The sequence below is a fragment of the Aptenodytes forsteri genome, unplaced genomic scaffold (genome assembly GCF_000699145.1).
Source record: "Aptenodytes forsteri isolate BGI_AS27 unplaced genomic scaffold, ASM69914v1 Scaffold245, whole genome shotgun sequence".
NCBI lineage: Eukaryota > Metazoa > Chordata > Aves > Sphenisciformes > Spheniscidae > Aptenodytes > Aptenodytes forsteri.
Window position 1 is genome coordinate 895432 of NW_008795686.1, and position 24647 is coordinate 920078.

The 24647-nt window shown below is 39.2% G+C and overlaps 1 protein-coding gene across 1 annotated transcript in view; it reads left to right on the top strand.

Moving 5' to 3' along the window:
• SNAP91 (synaptosome associated protein 91) overlaps nt 1–24647 on the top strand; it is a 68088-nt gene that overhangs the window by 18900 nt on the left and 24541 nt on the right. Inside the window, 14 exon segments of the mRNA XM_019472986.1 lie at nt 499–641; nt 1726–1801; nt 3624–3726; nt 5685–5778; nt 7038–7149; nt 8574–8680; nt 10025–10066; nt 13638–13708; nt 14134–14139; nt 15302–15329; nt 17323–17432; nt 18584–18684; nt 23757–23771; nt 23917–24087. Of these exon segments, the coding sequence (XP_019328531.1) occupies nt 499–641; nt 1726–1801; nt 3624–3726; nt 5685–5778; nt 7038–7149; nt 8574–8680; nt 10025–10066; nt 13638–13708; nt 14134–14139; nt 15302–15329; nt 17323–17432; nt 18584–18684; nt 23757–23771; nt 23917–24087 (1179 nt within the window).

Genomic DNA, 24647 nt, shown 5'->3' on the forward strand with positions numbered 1-24647 from the left:
ATTCTAACCTCCGAGATGACTAGAGTATCTGTTTCTGGTGATACCTCTTTTTGCTGATGTGACTGGGTTCAGTGTGCTTGACGTATTACCTGTAAGTGAAGAATTCAATAATACTTACTCATCTAACCCAGAGGTAGTGAACTGCCACAATTAACTTGAAAACCTGCAAGCAGTAAAGTCATGTGATGTTGTGCACCCTAACTTCATCTGGGATGAAGATGGAGAAAGGTTGGGACATAGCTCAGGACAGAATTGTTGGAAAGCTAGTACCGTTGGACGAAAGAGTCAGACTAGTTTTGCTGTCAGCGTGTACTAATATAATCTCAGTTGGTTTTTTGTTTGTTTTTGTTTTGTTTTTTTAAATGTAGAACGTAAGCACTGAACTTGCTGTTTGTCACAACCATGGCTTGCAGCCTGGTGGGCTGAGAGCTTGGCCATGCTGCAAACTTTTTCATCTTATCTGTAGCACATAACACCTTCCTTTTCTCTCTCTTACAGACTTGATCCAAGCAACTAATGAAACAAATGTGAATATTCCTCAGATGGCTGATACGCTTTTTGAGCGAGCAACAAATAGTAGCTGGGTGGTCGTATTCAAAGCCTTAGTTACCACACATCATCTAATGGTTCATGGTAATGAGGTAAGTGTAATCAGCTTTCTCTTGAGACCACATTGGCACTGAGCAGGCTCCAAGCCAAAAACATTAGTAGTGCAAAGGCATCTCTTCTGAACCAGTAAGGACCTGAGAACAAAGGGCAAGAATGATTCTTGATGAGGAGCAAACTTACCTTTAACAACATAGTTGGAGGCATGCCGATTATCTGTCTCTTCATTTACAAAACTGTAGCATAAGAGCAAGCAGTAGCTTGTTCCAGGATGTTGACAATTTATGTGCTATCTGAAAACGGAGCTATGCAGGATTAAAGACTACCTGGGACTTTTTGACTAGAGTCAAAGTTGATGTTCTGGCACATGTGTACTGCCATCCAAATAGCTGCCCTCTCTGCATGAGCATTAAAATCTTCCTACAGCTATAAAATCAACTTGATAGCCTTTTGGATTGTGTTTTCCTTGCCCTTGCTTTTTATTGACCTGTATAGGCTGGTATGTCTGCGTAAAAACCAAAAGCATACTTGAAGAGCTTTAGTGTGACTGTGAAACAATTCCTCCCTGGCTGTATATAAAGTGTTTTCATGCAATGAACTTCTCCAATGTCACAGCGTAAATTTTTATTCCTGTCCTATTTTTCCGCTCCAAGTTTTGGCCAATATTCTGATTTGCTTTCTGTAGCTGTTTCAGCCTGTCAGTTCCTGTACTTGATGTGAGGCCTGCTTGTTATTAAAACAGGCCTTCGGCTTGGCTAAAACTGAGGACTGCTGGATTGAAAAGTTTGGGACTACCTGGATATGCTGCTTTGCGAGCAGATAAATCTTGTGCTTCCTCAAATCTCTTTGAGAATTAACCATTTTTACTGCTCCTTCCACAATCTGGTTTGTATTTGCACAGAATCTATTTTTCTGTACACAGAAGGATATTTAGTAGAGATTCAGGCTAAACATAATTAATCTGAATGGATGAAAAAGGTTTTGAGGAACGTATTGCAGGCTAAGACAAAAATCTGGGTTTTCATGTGTGTATGCTGGAGCTAGACTGGTAATCTTCCTGCTAGGAGGTACAAAGCCTTCAGATACAACCTGTGATAAGAAAATAACTTTGTGTTGCAGAGATTTATTCAGTACCTGGCATCTAGAAACACATTGTTCAATCTCAGCAATTTTCTGGACAAAAGTGGATCTCATGGTAAGCCTACTCATGTCTATAATCTTAACAAGATTCCAAATAAGATACTATTGTTAATTTGCTCCTTCAATCATAAGATGCAAATAATATCAAAATGTGCTACTGAAGCCTTTCTATAAGTACTTAATGAATACAGGAGCTCAAGTCAACTGCTGCACAACTTCAGAACAATGTTTCTCAGTTCCTGCAAAATTTTTACTCAAGAGGTGAAACTGTACAACTCCTTTAGAAAGTGCTGGTTGAAATCAGGGCTGGGTCAACTGTCTCCTTAACTGTTATGGGAGTTAAGGATGAAATGGATAGCTTTTCATTCAGTTTTTTGGTTTTTACTCAGTCTTAAATGGTAATTTGGTTGCCTGGGGACACTGCACTTTTTAGGAATTGTCTGTACAAATGTTTAATTTGGGGAGGCAGGGGGAAGGCATCAAAAGAATTAGCTGGTTTTGATTTGAGTAGTGAATTTAGAAGGTCTAGGCAAAAATTAAGGAGTTGTTCTCTCTAAAGCTTACAATGTCTGCTTTTCTACTTTAACTCTGGAATTATTAGTGAATTTTCCTGTTGCTTCACTTAACAGAGAAAAAGCTTGCTTCATGGTAGCTCTAGTAGAGAAGAGAGGAAACTTCTAATGTGGCAGCTGTCAGAGAATATTTGTAGACTGTATGCAGAATGCAGGAATGCTACAATAATGGGCAAGATGGAAGCAATGCCATGTTACTCCATCTCTCAGTGGAGACATGTGACACCAAAAAGACTTGAGCATCTTTTAGAAATGGTAGCACAGGGCAGGAACAAAGCCAAACAAATATTAAAACTGTCTTTGTCTAAGCAGAACATGCTATGCATGTTCGAAGATACTGGTATTTGGCAACAAGGAATTCTGTTAAATCCATGCTTTTGTATTCTTTGCCACTTTCTTTAAACTTAAATTGCCATTTCATAGATAATACAACGGTGTGTCATAGATAATGGGGCATCAGAGCTGGTAGTGTTAAGCCTGAGTTGGCAGAGATACTTAATGTTGAGAGATACTAAGGAAAAATACAGTCAATGACTAAGTCAAGGGGTGTGGATTTTAACAAAGGTAGCAAAAAGGGACTTGTACTGAAAAGGAGGATGAGTTGCCTTCTGCACACATTTCTGTAGCTTAGAGGAAGAAACTTTGAAAGAAATACCTGAAGGATAGACTGTAATACTAACTGTTCAGAAGTCTTACAGGCTTGAAGGTCACTGAAGTTTGAGGCTGCTTTTACAGTGTCATGTGCCTTGAAGATCTCTGGTATAACAGTTCAAAGAAGGCACTAATCTCTATGAATGTCATCATCATTTCTTTGTTCTGGTATACCTAGTCAGGGGAATTTTGAGGGTCAATGTAAGAGTTGGAGGGACTGACATATGTAAAATAGTGGGAGTGTTTAAGTTGAAATCGATCTTTATCCTGGAAGTCATGTACCAGTTAAGTATAAACTCTTTGTTAAATTGGCATTTTTCCCTGTTAATAGAGGGGTAACTAATTTTGCCACCAAATAATGTTACCACATAACTGTGTAGGAGCCACTAGCAGGTTTCCCCAGGAACCACGCCACTGGTGCATTGGATGAATCTGTTGGAAGCAGAGGACAGCGGTAGATTGTTTTGGTGCAGCACTACTGGTTTTTCTTCAGAAGCTGGAAGATGTCTTGTGATGCCTGTTCTGTATGTGTGGTTGCGTAGTGCAACAGAGATCACACAACCTTAGGGCCTATTGGCTGTATATTATCATTTACTAAAGAACCTCCAAACAAGCATGAAAACTAAATGTAAAACGTCTAACTGTTTTTTGCAGGTTATGACATGTCCACCTTTATAAGGCGTTATAGTAGATACTTGAATGAAAAAGCGTTTTCCTACAGACAAATGGCATTTGACTTTGCAAGAGTGAAGAAAGGGTAAGCAAAGTTTAGATGTATAAACTGATAGGGTTGCCTGACCCATGATAATCTTGTTTGTGGCATTACGTTTAATTTTAGGGTCTCAGTGACTTAGTTCTTATGTTCTTTTTAGCCGCAATGAAACACTAAAATGGTTGGATTTCTTAAGTATTTGTAATGGGTTAAAAATTGCATAAGGAGGAGAGGAAAGACTGGGTAGTAAGGCAAATACTGAAGACTAAAGTAAGGTGCCTTGCAGAACTAGGAGCTTTTAGTGCTAGGCGTTAAATCTGACTCTTAATTAAATTGTGCTGCAGTGAGACTGTGTTTAGGATTTGGAGAAGGAAACATTCTGAAACTATATTTAGAATGTTTCATTACTCTCCAGACGCTTTCCATAAGAAAGATGACTGATTACAAAGGAAAACTGAAGTGAACACCTGAAGTTCTTAGCAGGCAACACAGCAAACAGTTATAAACTGAACAGAATAAGGTTGTAAACTACTGATTTTATTTCCCACAAGGACTGTGTTTAAAAAAAAAAGTTAACCCAGCCCAGAGTAGTACGTTGGTATTTATCAGAACATTTTTTTGGTCTCTGACTCTTCTAACTGGGACTTTAATGGCTCTAGATTCTCTCTTGAAGCACAGACAACACAGCAAATGCCTTAACACCCACTGAAGGTGCAGCTTAATTGACTGCATGCTAAAGATGCTCCTGCTAATCATGAGTTGCGTACAGGATCGTTCTGGCAGTTCTGGAGTATTCTGCAGCTTGGGATTCTGAGCTGCTAATGCAGGCGTCGCTGCCAGGCTTTCCTCTCCTCCTGCTCAAACTGTTGTGTAGCTGGATGCCATTCCCACAGTGGGGACCAAAGTAGTTATCTCTTGAGCCTGTCTGGAATACGAATTACTAAGAAGTTTTTGACATGAAGACCAGTAGCTATTTGGATTGTTATTTCAGGCAGACTTTGATCCAGCAGGCTGCTGTAGTGCTAGCATCTTAAGTTCCCTTTGTCACCTAGTGCCTTCAAACATTTCATGCTAAATAAACATAAGTTTGAGTTGCTGGGAATCCTTCTATTCCTGCCTTGCTATATGTTCCTGGAAAGGCTTTCTATCCGTGTTATTTCTGGTGCTCAAAACAAGGTGCTATAGCATAAAATAGGTATAGCATAAAATAGGTAAAAATGGTGGTATACATTCACCGAGAGGAGATGCTATACCTGTCAGTGGCCAGAACGAGGCAATACATAATGGTGATTTGTGCAGGTTTGTGATACTGAGAGATAAAACTGGGCATGTGTGGAGACTGCTATAAGACTATGGGCGGCAATTAAAGAATGCTACACATCCATGACTGCTGCATGATCCTGTTGGAGTAATGGTTCAGTACTGATAAGGCAGGTCACAGTCAGTGGAAGTGCGTGGAGTAATGGAATTAATTAGTACCCAGGAATACTGAGGAAAGAAGTGCTAAGCAAAGATTGCCCTGACTTAAATTGTCATTGAATTGGCATGCATATATTGTGGCACTTGATGGGGGAAAAAAACAACCTATGGAGTTTTTTTTTCTTCATTGACCACAGACACGTCATTAAAAAGTACTCTTAGCAATGAGTTGTCATTAATTATTCATAACAAACCTAATGCACAAAGACTATCAGTTCTCTAAGTACTTCTGTGACAGTATTTCTTGTCAAGTTATTTAAACTCTCAGTGTCATCTTTCCATAAAGTGATCAATCTCTTGCATTCATCACCCTAGCACAAAACCCTTCTTCGCCTGCTGTCAGGGAGGGTGGCTGAATGAAGTATTTTCCATGTCAGCTCTTGTGATGTTGTGGGAAGCAGGAGAATCAGACAGTGCTCCAAATGTTTGAAATGGATTATAAGCTTTAAGCTTAAATTTAGACAACAAATCAGTTTGGGGAGAGGGGAAACACCATGGCTTCTAATCTGTATTCCCTCTTGCAGAGCTGATGGTGTAATGAGAACAATGGCTCCTGAAAAGCTACTGAAGAGTATGCCAATATTGCAGGAACAAATTGATGCACTACTTGAATTTGATGTATGTATTGAAGCTGACCCAGCATTAACACTGGGCAGTGACTTATGAATGCTGCATTGTAATTAAAACATTTCACCTTGTAGGTAATGCTTTACTAATCATACCATTATGTGGGCAAAGAATCCCCTTTTCAGTATCCCACTGAGGTAGAGTGAGGTGAAGGATGGCCCTTTCCTATATGTACAAAATGTGCAGATTCTACTTTTTGGTTTTTTGTAGAGAGGGTAGAGGAACAGCATGGGAAATGAGGGCTCTTGAGGAATGCTGACTCGGAGCTGGGAGTTGCATCTTCTGTATCAGTGAGGGGAAGAAATGGACAAAGCAAGGAGACTGAAGAATCTTTTTTTTCTGTCTTTTGGCAACCAACTTCTTTTGGGGGGGACAGAAAAAGCCATTAAAATATCACATGTACATTGTTTGGCTTCCTCAAAACCTTCATCTGGTTTTCAGCTGTAAGCTAGATTGGATAAAATTTAATCTAGACTATTCATAGAAATAACTGTCTACAATATATTTATAACGTAATAATGTTATGAATGTTGGTGGGATTATTTATCTGCCTTAAGGATAAAAACAGGAGTCAGTTGTTGTAGGAGGTACAGTGTAACGTTGCAAAGAGGTCTTAGAAGAACTTCAAGATGGATTTCTTCAGTTCTTGGTGGGCAGAAGGACGCACTCCTAGATGGAAGGCAGGGCCCACTACAGCCTTCAGAGGAAAGCCTTAGAAGTATGTCTCATTAATGTGTTTTTGTTACTTAAATGGCATAGGAATTGTGATCGTGGTCTTGAAAGAGGAGATATTTTTTAATAAAGCAAAGATCTTTTAATAAATAAGCATTTTTCTGCCCAAGTTAATGTGAGAACTGGAAGGGTCTTGACATCATTAACCCAACTGTATGACCTAGTAGACTACTGAGGTTTTGTTCAGCTTTGCTGTGAACTGATATCTTTTGTCCAGTTTCATTAAAGCTTTGTTAATAGCATCTCTGCTTTCCACCTCTGCGATAGGTGAAGGATTCAAGACTAAGATGTTTACTGTTGATGGGCATACTCCTCTGCTTGGAGTGGATTGTTTTGGAGTGGTAAAGTGGTGAAGAAAGCAATCCTTGATCTGCTAACAGAAACCTTTGTTTGGTTTCTTTGTGTGAAAGCTTGTAGTCAGTGCTTGATTTTATAATAGCATCAGATAGCTGGTGCAAGCTGAAACTTCTAATTGCATTCAGTAAATCTGCTGTGAATAACTGGTATTTTATTTGTAGGTTCATCCAAATGAACTGACAAATGGTGTCATAAATGCTGCATTCATGCTTCTATTTAAAGATCTTATCAAACTTTTTGCTTGCTACAATGATGGGGTTATTAACTTACTAGGTAAGTAACCCAGTGTCTGTATCTCACATACCATGAGCAAGTGAAAAACAAATTTCAGATCTGCTTCAGGTTTTTTTTACTTAATTTTCATTAAAACGCAATACATTTTTTCTTGACTATTCTATTCTGAAGTGAGAGAAAACTTTTAGCCATAACCTCTTACATTAGTGGAGGCTGGATTGTCATATGCCCTTAAAATTGTACAGAAGTCTACTTACAGGTACTGAGCATTTCTGTGCCTGAAGAAATGTACAGTGCTGCCATAGTATGTCCTGCAAGGTTAGCAAAGCAACTTTTGCTATTTGATTGCATTTTTAAGATGCCCAGGTTCTTCTGTTATATATGCTATGTGATAGTCTTATATGAAGTAATATACTCCTGAATAACATTCCTGATATGTCTGAAAGCATGACTGCCAAAGCTGGATCCCCTCCAGAACTCTACCTACCATCAGCCTACAAAGTCTATAGGAGGCTGTGAGCATGTTCTGAAGCTCAGACAGCTTGGTGTGATCACCAGCATAACACACCTTAAGCTGTCCCTGCAAAAAGCTTTGTTATGAAGTCTAAAACCAGGAGTTGCTGTAAACTGCAGGAAACGTAGTTGAAGCTCATTTTCTACAGGGTCAGCTATTAAAACTTGTGAACACTTCAGCTGGTCTATAAAGACAGCTAAAAACTGAGATTGCTTGGCCAGCATGACTGACCTAAAACTCTGGCTGCAACTACAACAGGAAGAAACAGAGAGGTTACAGAGACTGAACAGGCAAAAAGATGTTCCTGAGCTGTAAAGCTCAGACAATTTTTTTGCATCCATGTTGCAGCGCTTTCTGATGGTTTCATAAAAGTAAGTCCCAGGTGTTTTGACTGAAACTATAGGCATGGGAAGCTTATGGAGCAGATACAAATGTGTCAGGCATAACAATTGGATTGAGATTTCGCTGTCTACTGCTACTTAAAGCATAAGTTCAGGTTGAAATATGTGGCAGTTGTGCTTGATAATGGACACGAACCAACTTTAGAGAGCTACTCAAGTAGAAAAAGTACTGTTCTTTGGAGTGAAGACAACTTGGGAGAGGACATATTAATATATGTTTAAGTATCCTTAATTACTTTGAATTTTAACTTTGGTAGGTACTTCACCCGCTTACTTTTTATCTTTAAAAACCTGATTTACATCACACACAATGCTATGGCTGGTTGGGGTGCAATTTTCCAGTCTATATAATTCTTTAGCAGCTCAGCAAGCCCAACTTCTAAATTCTACTAAGGATTAGGAACGCCACTAGATTAGTGTCCAAGTAGAAAAATGTTAATGGAGTGCGATATTCTTGAAACATGATTTTTCCTGAAAACTAGAGTTGCTGATGAATGCAGACCTAATGTAAGATATCTTAACTGAAATTTGCCAAATTATTTCTCTAGAGAAATTTTTTGAAATGAAAAAGGGACAATGTAAAGATGCTCTTGAAATCTACAAACGATTTCTTACTCGAATGACCAGAGTATCAGAGTTTCTTAAAGTTGCAGAGGTAAGTGACTTCCAGTCTTCTGGAGTCTGGCACTTAAGTATTTTGTGAATTTTTTTAGCACCTATATAAAATATTAATTGCACTTGTTAAGCATCTGACTCGGTGTGTATAAATGTTAGGCAGTATAGAAGTTCCTGGATCTGCTTGTTCAGCTCTTCTTGGACTAGTTAAGCCCTGCTTAGGACTTCCACATGTCTCTACTGTGCAGCCAGCCTCAACTTTCCTGGTAACATAACAGGTGATATGACTTCAACTATATCAGTATTTCTTGGAAATGCTGTAATAAATGCATGCTTCTAGGACAGGGTTGAACATTAGAGGAAGATACAGCAATTAGGAATAAAAGCATAATGATTTTATAAGTCTGCTCTTTAAGTCTTTGCAGCCAACTACAAGTTAAGTGGAATGTGAGATTTTCCTGGTTTTGATCCTTGTTATCATCCTCTTCTGTGGATAATACAAATATTACATGGTTAATTAACTCTTTTGCTGGGCTCTCATTTGTGGTAGTTGGCTCCCTGGCATAAGATGCACGTTTTCCATGTTTCATGCTTCATTATAATGGACGGCAGTAATGAGCTGAATAAAAAGTTTGTTTCTTTGCTAATTTACTTAACTATTTATGAAGGAGCCTGCTAGACTCCTTAATGGCATGTAATGTCTGATATGAATGTTGAACATGAGGGAATGAAGTACTTCAGACACCTATAGGTCAGCTTTGTGGGACAGGGATTATAGTGACTATACTCCAGGATTACTAGATGCAGTGGAGCTTGTTCTTCTGCAAAAGCTGAACCAACAGGCACTTTGAAGAGCCGTGGTGAAGCAACAGGACAACTAATAGAAGATTGCAGACTTAGACCTCGTCTTGCTGTATTTGAAATGCTAGGAGAGAAGGGCAGAACAACAAAGTGACTTGAGCTTTAGCAATTTTTTAAGTGATGTCTTCTAGGATTTGCTCACTAGCTAAATTTCAGAGAACTTCATTAGGATAGTCAGATGTCTGGATGGTATGTGTTCGGCAGTTCACCAATGCTGTCCTCTGAGACAACAGTGTATGACCAGAAAGCCCTGCCGGACTTGCAGTATTTTACCTAGGTGGAATCAAACTAATTTTTTTTTTTTTTTAAATGGATATTTAATTTGTTAAAAAAAAAAACCCAACTGCTGAAGGTTGTTGAAGGTAGCTACTGGAAAGATGGGCATCTGCACTTGCTAACTTTGTAGTCTTTTTCTATAGAAGAAGTGCATTATAGGTTGAAGAGCGTACCACAGTTCTAGTCAAAATTAGGGCCTGCTGCAATAGAATAACGCACTTACATTTTACCTCTTTTATATCCGCAGCAAGTTGGAATTGACAAAGGCGATATCCCTGATCTTACACAGGTAAGCTTCTCTTGTAGTCTTTTTGGATCTGTGTAATAACTAAAAGTTCTGTAATTAGGAAGCACACCAGGAATGTAAATGTTGGTAGGAAGTCATACCACCTAACATTTTAAAGCCCTCCCAACTTGCCAATAAGAACTGCCTAAAGCTATTTTTGAAGACTGATATAACTAAAATAATGTCTTTCACGATGACTTCTGACCTACAGTTGAAGGGTAGACTGTTTAGCTCTTTCCCTGCTAAAGGGCAGATTTTTGCAGCTTGTAGCTTAAGTTCATTTTTGACGACAGACTGCATAGAGATTGTGGTGTGGCTTGCTTCATAATCTCTCCCTGACACAGTCTTGGTCCAGAGATGAAATTCAGAGCAGCACTAGCACTACTGTCTTGGTCTAGGCACAGTGATCTCGAAGTTTAAATGCAGAAGTTGTGATTTGATTGCTGAACTTCTCTGTCAGTATGCATCAAAACTTCTAACATCATAATTCACTTACGCTGTAGCTGCTTAAATTCTGTTGTGCTGGTCCATTTTCAGTGTCACTTGCAAATTGGCCTGGGTGCCTGGCTTTGTGCTTAATGTGAAAAGGATACTTACTTGGAGGAAGAGATCCATGCTGTTCACTCGTGGCAGTTTTGACGCCAGTAAAATTGGAACAGAAGAGCAGCCCAAACTGCTTAACAGTTGTAAATCCTAAGTGTCATAACCTATGAATGTATAGTTTTTGAAAGCCTATTGAAAGCCTGGTTTAAATCGGCATCAGAATAGTGATTCTCTTGGTTAAAAAAGCCAGTTAAAAATTCTGAAAGTGAGACATGATGTGAAGGTGGAGAGTTTTAGTCTTTATGGGTTTCAGATGCTACGGGGCTATGAAGTCTGGCCATTCCTTTCAGCAGAGGAAAGCTTAGACTTCTAGCAGCATGTGGAATACCAAACTCAATTCTGAAATAGCTGAAGTAGTATGTTCACCTAACTCTGTACTTCAGGGGCTCTTTTTTTGACAAGATCCAGTCAATCATGAACTAAGTCCTTGAACCAGAAGAACTCTCCTTAAGCTCAGTTAATGAAATATGCTTTATAAATTCCTGTAGCACTTTTATCTGCTTCTGCTTGTGTTGTGTCAGCCTTCTGGAAAGGCTGCCTGCTGGGACTGCACAAGCCCTGTTCTGCATCATCAGTCAGTGCTGCACTTGCTCAGCGGCACCTTAGTTACTGCTACCAGAGGGTCCATTTCACCTCGTGAACCAACGCTTTAAAATATAATAGAATAGTTTCTTTGGAAGGAAGAAATCTACAACGATCGTCTGGTCCAACTGCCTGACCGCTTCAGTGGTCTTCTCAAGTAGTCCCTCATAGCTGTATTCTCCCAAAGGCTGCTTGGGACTCGCTTGCTAAGGCTAATCTGCAACATGCTGTGGATTGTGTGTAAGACCTAGGCAGTGTATTTCAGTGAGAAATAAATAAAAGGTGAGAAATAAAACTGAATTTCAGCTAATAAGTAATATATGACATAATTGTATATAATATCAACGGTATACCTAAATTCCTAAAGCAAGCCATGGCAACAGTCAGTAGTATTCCACAAGAAGTTGGTTGTGTTGACACTTGATGTGTGTACATACTCTGTAAATCCAGTCACAGTACTGAAATACAAGTTGATAGCTGTCATCTTTGGACTTTCTAGTTTGGCTGCAAGGTTTTGGAGGCTGAGGAGGCATCTTGGCAGCTAAAGAGCTTGGCTCATTTTTATTTATTAGCAATTCTTAGAGTATGGCAGTTTTGCCCCAAATAGCTAGTGGGGAACCCATACCTAAGGTTCCACCACAATGCTGACTGATAGATTAGTCTAATGTTGAAGCAGTATCTAGAAGAAATTAAGCAATGTTCAGTGTTGCAAATTGGATACCAGACAATATTTAATTTCCAAATAGTTGCATCTGGGTAGAAATTTTCTGAAGCTTCCTCTGTGAATTCTGTTTGACAGATGAGTTTCGTATTACCTTGTTGGCTTTTAAGAAACCTGTGAATAATATATTGGAGAGCAATTCAGAGTGTGTGGAGGTAACTGGTAACAGAAAAAATGGATTTTTTTTTTTTTTTTTTTAAACATAGCTTTCTTCTGTATCTTATGCTATAGCCTTTTTGAATACGTAGAAGTCTGAATTTTTTTTTTAAGCAAATGAGGGCCTTTGCTTATCTGTTTCTTGCTGCTGGAGAGTTCTTGTAACAAAGTCACTTGTGTTTAATAAAATTCTTTCTTGTGGTCAAATTAGTTGAAAATGAATAAATATGCCTATAAAAGCAGCAATGGTTAAGATGCTTCTGCATTGCGTATGTACGTGGGACATATTTAAACTCAAGTCATCATTTAAGGATTTTTTGAGCTTTTAAAATTTCTGCACGTGTTAAGTTACCCTACTGCTCAGTTTTAATGCCAAAATTAGTATGCAGACACTGTAAGTACACTTAGCTGTGCATTGGTACTAGCAGGTTCTAAGCATCCTGAAACATCTGATTTAGCCAGCTAGCTGGTTTTCAGCATACTGTACATAGGAGCAGTGGATAGTCTATTTTCAAGCATCGGAAACTGACTTTTTTGATGCATATGTATACCCTGAAATTAAAGACATAATTTATGAAAAACACCATAGGTATTGCTGTCGGGAATTTTGGTTGATCTGAAAGAGACTGATAAAGAGAATTCTCCATTTAAAGACTGTACCACTGATGAACTGGTAACCCTGATGAAATACTTGACTATTACATGCTACTGTATCTCTCAAGGGTTTCCTCCTTGCTTGTTGATCTTGTAGGATTCGTCTTATCTGGACTCTATTTTTATACTGGAGTAGCTAAGCACGCTGTCGTTTGCATTTATGACTACTTTTCCTATCTGCCATTGTAAGAGCAAGTGCATGCCTGGGGGTATTGCCCCAAAAAGATCAGGGAGGCTTGAAAAAGCTTAGTTTTTGTAGATGTCTAAAATAGTAATCTTTCTGAATTTTGAGTTAGCTGCTGGGCTCAGTAACCTGTCCCTGGCTACCATTTTGAGAAGAAACAGCTACAAGGCTTTGTGACATTGGGAGTCTTGAACCAAAGGTAGCTGCTTTTGGGGGCATTGGAAAGGACTTTTGGTTTGTTTTGTTTAGATTGCAAATATTATCTAACCCTCTGATCATGAAAGAGATGTTGGAGGTCTTGACTAAAAGCAAAACTGAAAGGATGACCTTGTACCTATTACTTTTAAAATTAACCCTGTGGATGCCTGTGCTGTTGTCAATGTTTAACACTGACTCAAAGCATAATCAGCAGCACGTCCTGGATTTAGGCTTCAGGTGCTGTTTAGTAGAGGTAAATGTTTTCTCTCTGCAAATTTGGACACTGTATTAACTTTCAAAAGCTGTCTTTGCCTGAATACTTCTAGCATGGAAATCCACTATTTTCACAGTGGCATAAATAAAATAACAGCATGAGCGTGCACATGGTGGACTTCAGGGAAGTTGGTGCTGGATTTTGAAGTATCATTATGTCAATGTATTGTCTTTAGAAGTGTAACTTTCTCTTTGCTTTCAAGGCTCCTAGCAGTCTCATGGAGACCCTTGAGCAACATCTAAACTCACTGGAAGGAAAAAAACCTGGCAACAAGTAGGTATATATGTTGTACCATGTATCAAGCCATAATAGTAACAATGTGAGGCTAGCTGACGTTTAGGTTTGCTTCCCCCAACCTCCTTTTGTCACTTAGCTGGAAAATAAGCTGTGGTAAGACTAGGCATTTGCTTTCCCTTACAAAGGCGTCTTAATGGCAACTTTTTTTTTTTCTTACTGGGGGGTGGGGGGAAACGACACACCTAACAAACAGACACTATCCAAAATGAAGTAAAATTAACTATGGAAAACGCCTAGAAAGAATTGTTTTTCCCTGCTGCTAAGAAGGCTTTTATCATCAAAATTGATTTGTTTTCTAATGGCTTTGCATCTTCTTACTAGATACTTGTCATGGCTAAATCTAGGAAGGATTAAGCTAAACCTGTGTTTTCTCTTTTACTGTTGCTTTCCTTGCAATTTAGCGAAGGGTAAGTACCTATGTTTACGTATGACTTGCATGCAGACATGGTTATGTTTTTTTTAAGATGGCTTGAGCAATTTGAAATAGATACCTTCTTTAAATTTTACCTTAACTGTTGCTTGCTTTTGTATATAGTCATTAAGTTATTTTTAGTCATTTCTGTCTTAGCTCCAGATCTTCTAATCAGTTCTACAGCTCCTAGGACTTATCCAATTCGATGTTTACATATGACTTGCATGCAGACATGGTTATGTTTTTTTTAAGATGGCTTGAGCAATTTGAAATAGATACCTTCTTTAAATTTTACCTTAACTGTTGCTTGCTTTTGTATATAGTCATTAAGTTATTTTTAGTCATTTCTGTCTTAGCTCCAGATCTTCTAATCAGTTCTACAGCTCCTAGGACTTATCCAATTCAAGTAACCTATAGGATGGATGCTAGTTCAATACTGGTGCAGTTTTAACTTCAACTCCTCCTTTCATCTCTTAGATCAAAGCAGCTCTAAAAATAAGTAGCAGTATTTCCATACCTTATAATAATGGAAGTAAACAAATCCACTGACATACATTTTAACTTATGATTAAGGCTCTGTTGGTTAGTGTTAGTGTGACTTTTCTTGCATGTGGGAGAACTTTCAGCTTGGACTTTCCAACTATCTGTTTCCACACTTCTAAATATCACTATTTTAAAGTAACTCTGACTTTCTGTAAAAGAACTGTAGACTTTGAAAATTTGCTGGCGCATCCTCGGAAGGCTTATGTTAGATAGCTGCTTCCATGTTGGTCTTATTCTGCTGCTGTTGCATGTTTTTATAATATGGCGATGTCTTGCCCCAGTAATTCTTTCCTACTGGCTCCTGTAGGCCCTAACGCAAGACACTTGCATGCATCTCTGCCTTTCCTCCGTTTAGTAGAGCTTATTTAAAAAGCCAAATAATCCTGTGATACCAATTAGCTTAAAAGATTCATTTAAGCTTTGAAGTAACAATTTGCATTCCTTGTCTAAAGTGACACATGAAAGTTTGAGAAATGGGGAGGGCATGCGATTGTAGAGATCTTCAGAACGCTGTCATGCTGAGCTTTTGGTTTTTTGCATGAGTTTTGATGACTAGAAACATAGTTTCCAAAAGTGTACTTATCTGACACCCCCCCTTTTTTCCCCCCCCTTAGATCTGGGGCTCCTTCTCCTCTGAGCAAGGTAAATACTGTCTATTGCTGTACTAATTAGTTCTTGTTCAAGTGGCATGCTTTAGGAGGGCATAAGGAGTTAACTTTCCATCTCCTAATCTGCTTTTTAGACTTCACCACCTAGGCCCTACCTAAGTGACAAAGTTGCATCTTTAAATGGCCTTGTAAATAATGGCCCTGTAAAAGCACTTTGCTACCCTACTCTGAAGGACTGTAGTACTTAAACCAGTGTGGGATTTGATGGTCACGCTTTGTGGAAAACATAAAAGATACCCATAGCTTTGTCTCAACTCTTTTTTTTTTTTTTTTTTTTTTATTCCTTCCTTGTGTGAGGGAGAAACTTACTGTGTGCTATTTCTCCAAATTCTTCACTCCATTTGCAGCTTTTTAGGAGGAAGCGCTGACTCTTTTAAAATCATATTTATGTGAAAAGCCAAGAAAACTTTCATCTGATACACCTAATTTCAGAATTGACCTTTATTAGTGAGACTGCTCACCTTAACGTAAAGCAAGATTTGCCAGTGAAAACGTCTTGGTTTGAGTGTCAGATAAAATAATGAGCTTTACGGTGTTAGTAATAGTAGTTCCTGGTATTCCTGAAGCATTGCCAGGTGCCGTAGTTCTGTATCTAATAACAGGTGTTGTGCAGGAAAAACTCAATGAAAACTTCTGAATCTGAGGGAGACGGTTCAATGGTTGATTCTAGTGAAAGCTCTTAAACTTCTTTCCAAAGAGCACTTTTAAAAAAAAAAACAACCAAAAAAAACCTCTTACCCAGTACGGTAGCAGTTGGTGAGAACTACATTATGGCTTAGAAAGTGTTTTTACAATGTTAAGTAACCCCCCTCTTCCCTGGTTCACATGAAGAATTTGGACCAATTTAGTCTCAAACCTTAGTAAACGCTTGAGGAGAGCCTAGAAAGCTTATATCCATCTCCTGCTAGAGTTGTGATGATGGGATGGCAGTAGCAGAACTCAAAAGAAAATCAAGTCAAATTTGCCATTCTTTTTCTTTCTTGGAAGTGGTCAGAATGGCAAACAGTACTAAACGTAGGACTTGTTTCATAGGAAAAGGATCTCTCTAACGTGTGAGATGCTGTAACAAAGCTTGTGGTATCTTTTAGAATTAAATTGACACTCTTCAAGGTAACTTGAGTCTTCAAGTGCACAGAAGAGTTGCAATATACTCTCCTGGGTGTCTGTCCTTGCCATACTTAAGGTATCTTTACCCAGAATTGGAGGAGCTGATGAAGCAAAATCACAGGCTGAGCTGCCTTTTGTATCTTCCCAAGGACTTAACCGTTAGCACTGTTGATGGCTCTTTAAACTCTATTCAGTCTGAAGGTTTACCTACACACTTTTAACTTCGTTTCTAACCATTTCTCTTCTCCCACCATTTCTATGGTTAGAGTATTAAGGTGCTGTTGTGGACGAACAGATATTTCATTCTGTGCACAAAATGAAGGGTCTGACAGATGTAGAAACAAACCCACAAAAATTCTTTGTTCCTCCCATCTTCAGGGTGGTCTTAAAACTGAGAGGAGGGAGTTTGCGGGGGAGCAAACTATTTTCTTGGAACTTGCTGAGAATCCTTTGACACATAGGAACCGTTAGTGACCCTAATGGGGATTTTAAAAGGTGGGTAAGGCAACTCCAGATCACAAATCTCTGAGTTAGTTGCCTAGATGTTGGGTGAGTCTTGAACCCAAGGCACTAAAGCTCATATGAGATGGGCCGCTGGTGTCTGCAGGTGCTCTGAATGCATGCAATAGGCATTTCCTCTTGAGCCAGGCATTGCTAGGTGGAGTCACCTTGGAGTTTCTCAACTCCACCACCTTCTGAAAACTTAGCCCAGTCTTCCTTAAATTCTTTCAAAGGGGGGAACAGCTCACAATAAGATGACCTGGTGTCAAAACTGGATTTTTCAAGTATGTGAATCTGTGCATGAGTTGTTTGTGGAGAAATGCTGGTATATTGAATGTATATTTAAAATATTTCTCCAGTCTTCTCCAGCCACAACTGTTACATCTCCTAGTTCTACTCCAGCAAAAACTATTGATACATCTCCTCCAGTTGATCTTTTTGCAACTTCATCTACAGCTGCTCCAGTCAGGTAGGTTAAAAAGCATATTTGAGTTACTGAGCTTGATGTAGATGCCAAAGTCACACTTGTAACAGGAGGCTTGCCTTCAAGATTTTGCTTACTTTACAGGTAGTGTACATCAGTACTGAATGGGCTACGTTATTCTACCAGTATAGATCACAAATGAGTGCTAACAAAAAAAAAAAAATTGTGGCTATTCTGATTTGCTTTCAGTGTAGTAGTGATGTTGTACCATTCCCAACATAAACTTTTAATTGAATAGGCTGAAGTAATGTGCAAATCCAAAGTAGTCTTTGCTGACCTTCAGTATTCTGTTTCTAAAACTGCTGAATTAAGGTTCCTTTTTCTTGCTGTTCAAATCGGTTAATGAAGCACAAAAATAATGAACATTTGGAGATTAAAATAAACAATAAACATTTGACCAATGAAAAAATCTGAACCTTGCTTTCAAGTCAAAACCAGAACAAACCGCTGTTGCTCATTGTACTGAGCAGAAATGAAAGAACTCTAGACATGTAAAAGCTCTAAGCTTGAACCAAAAGTTTGAAGGCGTGACTAACTTCAGTTAAATGTCAGATGAAGTACTTCACTGAAGAAAGAGCTTCTATTGTTTGTTATTTAAATGTTCTACATGAACAAGACCTTGTTTCCTAAGCAAATATCTGGCTGGCTTAAGTCATACAAGTTTTACCAACTCTCTTCTACCTAATGCCTGTTTATTGCCTGGAAATGCGGGTTTCTTGTTTTCTGACATGGCACAATGAAATACTGAAGTAGAATGGAGCTGTTTTCAGTCGCAGCAGTTACTTGCTCCGTTCTTAGGGACCACCTGGGATTTTGGTTTTGGGGTTTTTTGTTTGGTTTGGTTGGTTTTTTAGGATTGTAAAAGTCTCATAGATCTGTTACAATGTCATTATCAACTAATGGAAGTAAGTTAAGGTCCCATCCTGGGGTGTAATTATTCTTGGCACTTACTGCAGTAGAGGTGTTTATGGCCACTGCTTTAATCCTAAGGCCTGAAAAAATGTCTCTCAATGGTTTCATCAGTCATCCAAACTAAGGGTAATTCCTACAATCCAGTCATGATTTTTTTTTTTTTAACTTGATTAAAATGGACAAATTCCTCTAGTATTTAATATCTGTCTTCCTTTCCTTGGCAGCTCTTCCAAACCATCCAGTGATCTTCTGGATCTTCAGCCAGATTTTGCTGCTACTGGGCAGGCAGCTCCAGCAGCCCCTGCTGGAGCCACTTCATGGGGAGGTAGAGAAACCTCACTGTCAGCATCTCTTCTTGCAGTCTCCGTCTTCTTGCCTGGCTGAACTGAAACCTGGCTCTTTCTCTGCTAGCACAGGATGTTCCCAGCTCACTCCCAGGCTTCTGCTGACCTGACAGTCAGGCATCCCTTCTCAGGAAAAGGCTACTCCTTTTTCCAGGGATATGCATAATAGTATAAGCTGCTTATAAGGGCCTGATTGCAAAGCTGGGGGGAGCCAGGATTATGTGACTAAAAGTGAGCAGGAAGGGGATGGCTGAAGGTGAACAGGTAGGGTAGGCACTTTAAAACAGAAGAACTAGAACTGCTCGTGTGCTTATTGGCAAGGTGAGGGCAGAAATCAACTCTTCTGTTCATAAAGCAAAGCCCACAGATCAGTAGGGGGAGGATCAAAAATATCTTTTAAAACAAAAATGCATCTAAAGCCAATGGTGGCAAATTAGTTCTGCTGCAAGTGTGATTACCTCTGACAACCCTTATTTTATTAAAATCTTCCTTGTCTGCTAAGAGTAATAATATGAAAATAGAAGTAGAGGGCTAGGTGTTTTCAAATAGAAATATCTAACCTGCTCTCTGAAATCTGAGCTCTACGGTGAACTGAGCCGCCTGTTCCAGGCAGCACTAGCAGCTGGTGATCTAAAGAGGACCTCAATAAATGTAGGCAACGTTCACTCCTGTCCTGTGGAGACAAGGAATTAGGCCAGTAAATGTGATTTAACTTACATAGTTGTAAACCCACTGTGGTGTAATCTTAAGAGATCTTCACTTGTGTAGCAGCTTAATGAACTCATCAGCCCTCTCACAGCAGGAATGCTACACTGAGTCATGCTGGCTCTGCTCTGAATGCTAATACTGGGTACTAGTGGTTTCTGCATTCCCTATTTCTGTTCTTAGCTTTAGTTCATTAACGATGACATTGTATCTCAGCCACTTCATTATGACAGGATAGCTATAGCTGTCATGTAGACCATGTTTTGCATATTCCTATTTAATCTCTTGAATTGATTTTTTTTTTCCAGAAGTGTCAATTTTATTAACTGAAATGTAATCTTACCCAGACAGCAAGTCCAAAGAGTCATCTATTCTAGGATGCCTGGGACTAATTATTCTGCAATTTTTGATTGCGTCCTATTTGTCTTGCTTTGTCATTGCCAAGTACTGGAACACAAGCTTTTGAGATGTTCGAAAGAGCTCAGGCCTCTCAGCTAACTTTTTTAAGCAGTTGCTCATTTATGCAAAGTAAATAGCCATTAATATTGTAAAATACTGATTCGCATTGCAATTGAAAGCTGATTTATTTGGTTTTTTGCTTTGCTTTTTTGGACAAAGCATCTGTAGTTTGGAACTTAGGTGGTTTTATTCTTTTGAATTACTGAAAACTTTAAAATTGACTAGTAATGCACCTATTCTTCTTATTCCACAACGGAAGAGGACAGCTAACTTTTTTCCTTTGACCAAGATTATCACTAACCTCATCAAGTATACTTCAGTCTTATCTTTCAGAATAGCATTTTGGTAACTTAGTAAGCTTCAAGTTTGTCTGCTTTACTGCTGGCAGGAGTCCAGGTATGATGACCTGTTACTGCACTGGAATCTTGCTGCTTTTTTTTTGCCCTTTTTTTTTTTTTTTTTTCTTTTTTAAACTCTTTTAAAATAATTGCCAAACACCATGTCAGACATGCATAAATTGAGAACCGGAATGGCTTTGTGAAAATACTGAAATTTCCGTTAATGTTTCATCTGGTAATGAGGAAAACTTTGAGCCTGTGTTAAGGGTTGGGTTTTTTAATTTACTTATTTAAACTAAATCTGCAGGATGAAGCCGGTAGTCGTTATAAATGGTACGGTCTCATAGGTACTACAGAGCCTTCTAATTAGTGCAGGTGAGGCCACATCAGGAATACTGCATCCAGTTCTGGTGTCTCCTGTTTAAGGGAGAGGGGGTTGGCAGAGGGCTACCAGGACTCCAGGGATCTAGAGCACATCTCTGCAGAGGGAGATTGAGAGCTGGGCCTCTCATCTGGCAAAGAGGAGGCTAAAGAGGACTCTTAATAGTGGCCTACAACTACCTGAATGGGAGTTACAGAGCAGAGCCAAAATTTTCTTGGAAATGATAGTTGATCATAATGAAGGGTAATAATAACAGTTTGCAGCTTCAGAGGTTGATTGGACATGAGGAAAAAATTATTTCACTTGGAGGGTAGGGCAGTACTGGAGCAGATCCCCGACGCGAGGTAGTGGACTGTCCATTCCTGGAGATTTTTCAAGAGCTGACTAGGCAAAGCCATGACTTCCCTGATCTGGTGTGGGCGTAATGTTGTTCTGAGCAGGAGGCTGGACAAGATGACCTTCCTTCCACCCAGGACTTTTGGGAGGATGTTTAACAGTGCCTCCCTGCTACTTGAGCTTCTTCCTCGTCTGCAAAACTTTTCTGGCCCACAGCAAGTTAACGTGGGAACTCCATGAGAAAGTAGTAGGGGGAGGACGCTGGAAGAATTGCTGCAGTTCAGAATAGCTAGGAAAATGTGAATATCAAATACTTCAAGATGCAGCATCAAACTGGCACTCTTAAATGTCACATAAACCTCAGGAATACGTCACCAACAAACGATCCTGCTTTCTCAGTCTCACTGGCAGTGTAGATTCTATGTATTCTGGCATATAGTGTATATTTGGTATAGTTACTGTATATTTAGTGGTTTATACAGTACACTGTCTATTTTGTTGTATACCTACTATATTTCTGAATACAATAAGTCATCTAGCAAATGAACTATAACTTGTGAAAATCTACACTTCTGTGCTAACAGGAGATGGTCAAGGTAGGGTAATAAGTTGCCTGCAGCATACCGCAAGGTGAATAGATAGGCATTTGGCAGGCAAACTAGACTGTAGTATTACAAAAAATACAGTAGGTCAAATTCTGCATCCTCGCGAGATCTGACTCTCGGATATAAAAGGAAATTGACTTGAATTTCTGCTCTGAGCTACCTTGCAGTGTGCCCTAGAACATGGATTTGCTATTAGTATTGTTAATTTAATATTACTGTACAATAAAGCATTGGTTTTAATCCTTCCCATATTACGAGTAAGTGTAGATTGCCATGCTGGATAATTGTAATTTCACTGTGTTGTGATCTATAACATAACTGGATAACAAAAATGCATTGAAGAATTAGCTAATAGAAGGTAAAAGTTTGCCAACAGCTGTTTCTTTCAAGTCTAGCTGTGAGACGTCCTCCTGGTGTGCAGTAATGAGATACCAGAGTGCTGCATTTTTAATACACTGTTACGCTCTTTCAGAATGGTATTTTGACTTACCTCAGCTTGTGCAGTCAGTCTCAAGTAGAGCTCTCCTGAGGAACCAATTACGAAAATACCTACATGTAGTTTCTTGGTGCCTTTTTAACAAGCGTTGTAAAATAAAGACAAACTTGTGAAAATTGAGCTGCGCTTGCTCAAAGCATTTTGCTTCCTACATACTGACGCACAGTAAAGCATCTGGACTCTGTGCTTGCTGTTCAGTGTGGATCAGATGAACTCATGACCCTGTTAGGTGCGCAATGAATCTAGCAGCAACACAGAGCTACTGGTTAGTAAATAGGTAGTTGTTGAGCTCAGACTAGTCTAACTGCAGTATAAAAATGTAATAGGCCAAACTGGTTAGTTTTCACAGGTCTTTATAGCTTATAGTTGTGTTTTGTGTAGGCAAAGCTTCCTCTGTGTTTGAGCTCAATCTGACTGATCTCAGAGGACATCAAACTGTAGGAAAGTCTGTCAGTAAAGATGCTTCAGTGGCTTCCAAAAACAGTTGACTAAGGAACTGAAGTTGGAACAGAGCCAACCTGCTTATGCTGTCAATCATTCATACTCTTCATAGCAAGTGTTAACAGAGGTGGTTGTTCCTGCATAGTACGCTTGCTCTATCACAAATGCAGGAAAAAGCTTTCAAAGAGGAGCTGCTCTTTTTTTTCTTTTTTTTTTTTTTGCTAAACAGTTGTCTCAAGTACAAGAACCGCAGCCTGTCTGCCTCTCAGAATACTCTCAGAATATACTTGGGGCAGTAGGGATGCCATGTATTGTATCCTGAAGTAACTTAACACTGTATTTGCAAGCTGCTCTCTGCTAGAGTACCCTGGCTTCAGTGCCAGTGTTGTGAAGGGTTCTAGGGCTGATGGGTGGATCACAACAGCTCACTTTGGCAGAACAATAAGCTGAATTCTGTCTACTTTTAATGAATGGAATGTTGATTTTGACCGCTTTCTGACTACTTCGGTCTAGAAAATACTTGCAACTAAGCAGAATTATCTTGAGATTCTCTTTGGTATCTGAGTATATTCTGCTAATAGCTCATTGATTTAAATAAGCTTCAACTATGCCTGTTTACTGTATGTAAGCACTTTATACGTGAGCACTGGGGTTCATTGGGGCTCACTCTTCCCATGTATGCTTTCACTTGGTGAAAGTCTTCAATCTGTGTGCTGTTAGGCCCAGGAACCTGCATTTAAAATTTTCAGTGTTCTTGGGGGATGTTAGCTGTTCATAAACTTCAAATTTGAAGTCTACCTACTTTTGGTCTTACTCTCACACTGCTAAGCCGAATGCAAAAGAGAACTAGTATAGTGGTGAACTGGGCTTCTAAAGAAGGGGTTCTTGGCTTTATCCTGGGGTAGCGAAAGGTAGGAGACCTTTCTGTCAACGCTTACAGGCCACTACTTGGTTCTCTCTGTTACAGTTTGAGAAAAGAAAACCAGCTGTGTAAAACAGAAGTGATAAATACTACCAGTGTTTGAACATCTTGCTGATTAGATATTAAGGAACTTATCAAATATGTGAAACTTATATACTGGTTCTGTTTTGAATAGAGCTATGAAACAGAATGAGCTTTGTCATGTAACAATAACTTCTTGAATGTTGGAAAATCAAGTGCAGAAATTATGTTTAACCTAGACATGTCACTTAGAGAATGAACATATGGCTAATGAACATCTTCAATCTGGCAGTTCCACTAATTGGTCTGTTTCTTTATTCTGCTGTCATTTGAATGGACAATCACTAGACCTCTTGGGAGAGGGTGAGTAATATTTTTGATTTCTAAGACTTTTGAATGTTAAGACTCCTTATTAAAAGCTCCAACTTTCTGGAGTTGAGTGATTGTGGTCTCTCTCCCTCTTCCCCTTACTTTTCCTGTTTGATCTTCGTTATACGGTTGCATATAGATAATCTGGCTGCACTTTCCGGTGTTACCTCTGAGCCACAGATTTCAGACCCATTTGCCCCAGAGCCTAGTGCAACTACTGCTGCAACTACTGATACTACAACAACTTCAGCTGCTGCCGCTACAACTACAACTATTACTGCTGCCACTGCTGAAGTGGATCTCTTTGGAGGTTAGTTTTGTTGCTCTAGTGCTCTACGCCAGCTCATAAGGTAGATGAAGCAATATTGAGTTCAGCTATTGTAACAAGGCCTTTAATTTAACTAACTATGCCAGAGGTGCCTGTGTGTTGGATGCTAGATGGAACAGGAAATGTAAACTGTCCAACTACCTCTTTGTTTGCTGTGCTTTTAGCTAATAGACTCCTCTGCATATATATGGAAATGGAAAACTGTACACCCTTAAGACTGAGTTACCTTATGGTTGAACAGCTAAGAACATTAGTTTTCAGGTCCACACTGGGGTAAGCAGGTATTCTTTCCACATTATTCAATAACAATGCACTGTACTACAATTTTGGGGAAAAGCAGTTGTACTTTCATAGTTATTGCACTGGAGAGGATGGACATGGCAGCTTCCTGCCCCTTCATTACATGTCACGCTTGAGCTGTGTTGTGTTTCTTTTGGATCTTTCCTGTAAATATAGTATTTAGCCAGCTGAAATTACTATATTTCAGCATTCTTGAGTCTGAGTTTTATTTCACATAGCATTAACAGTAAATTAAAGTGGCA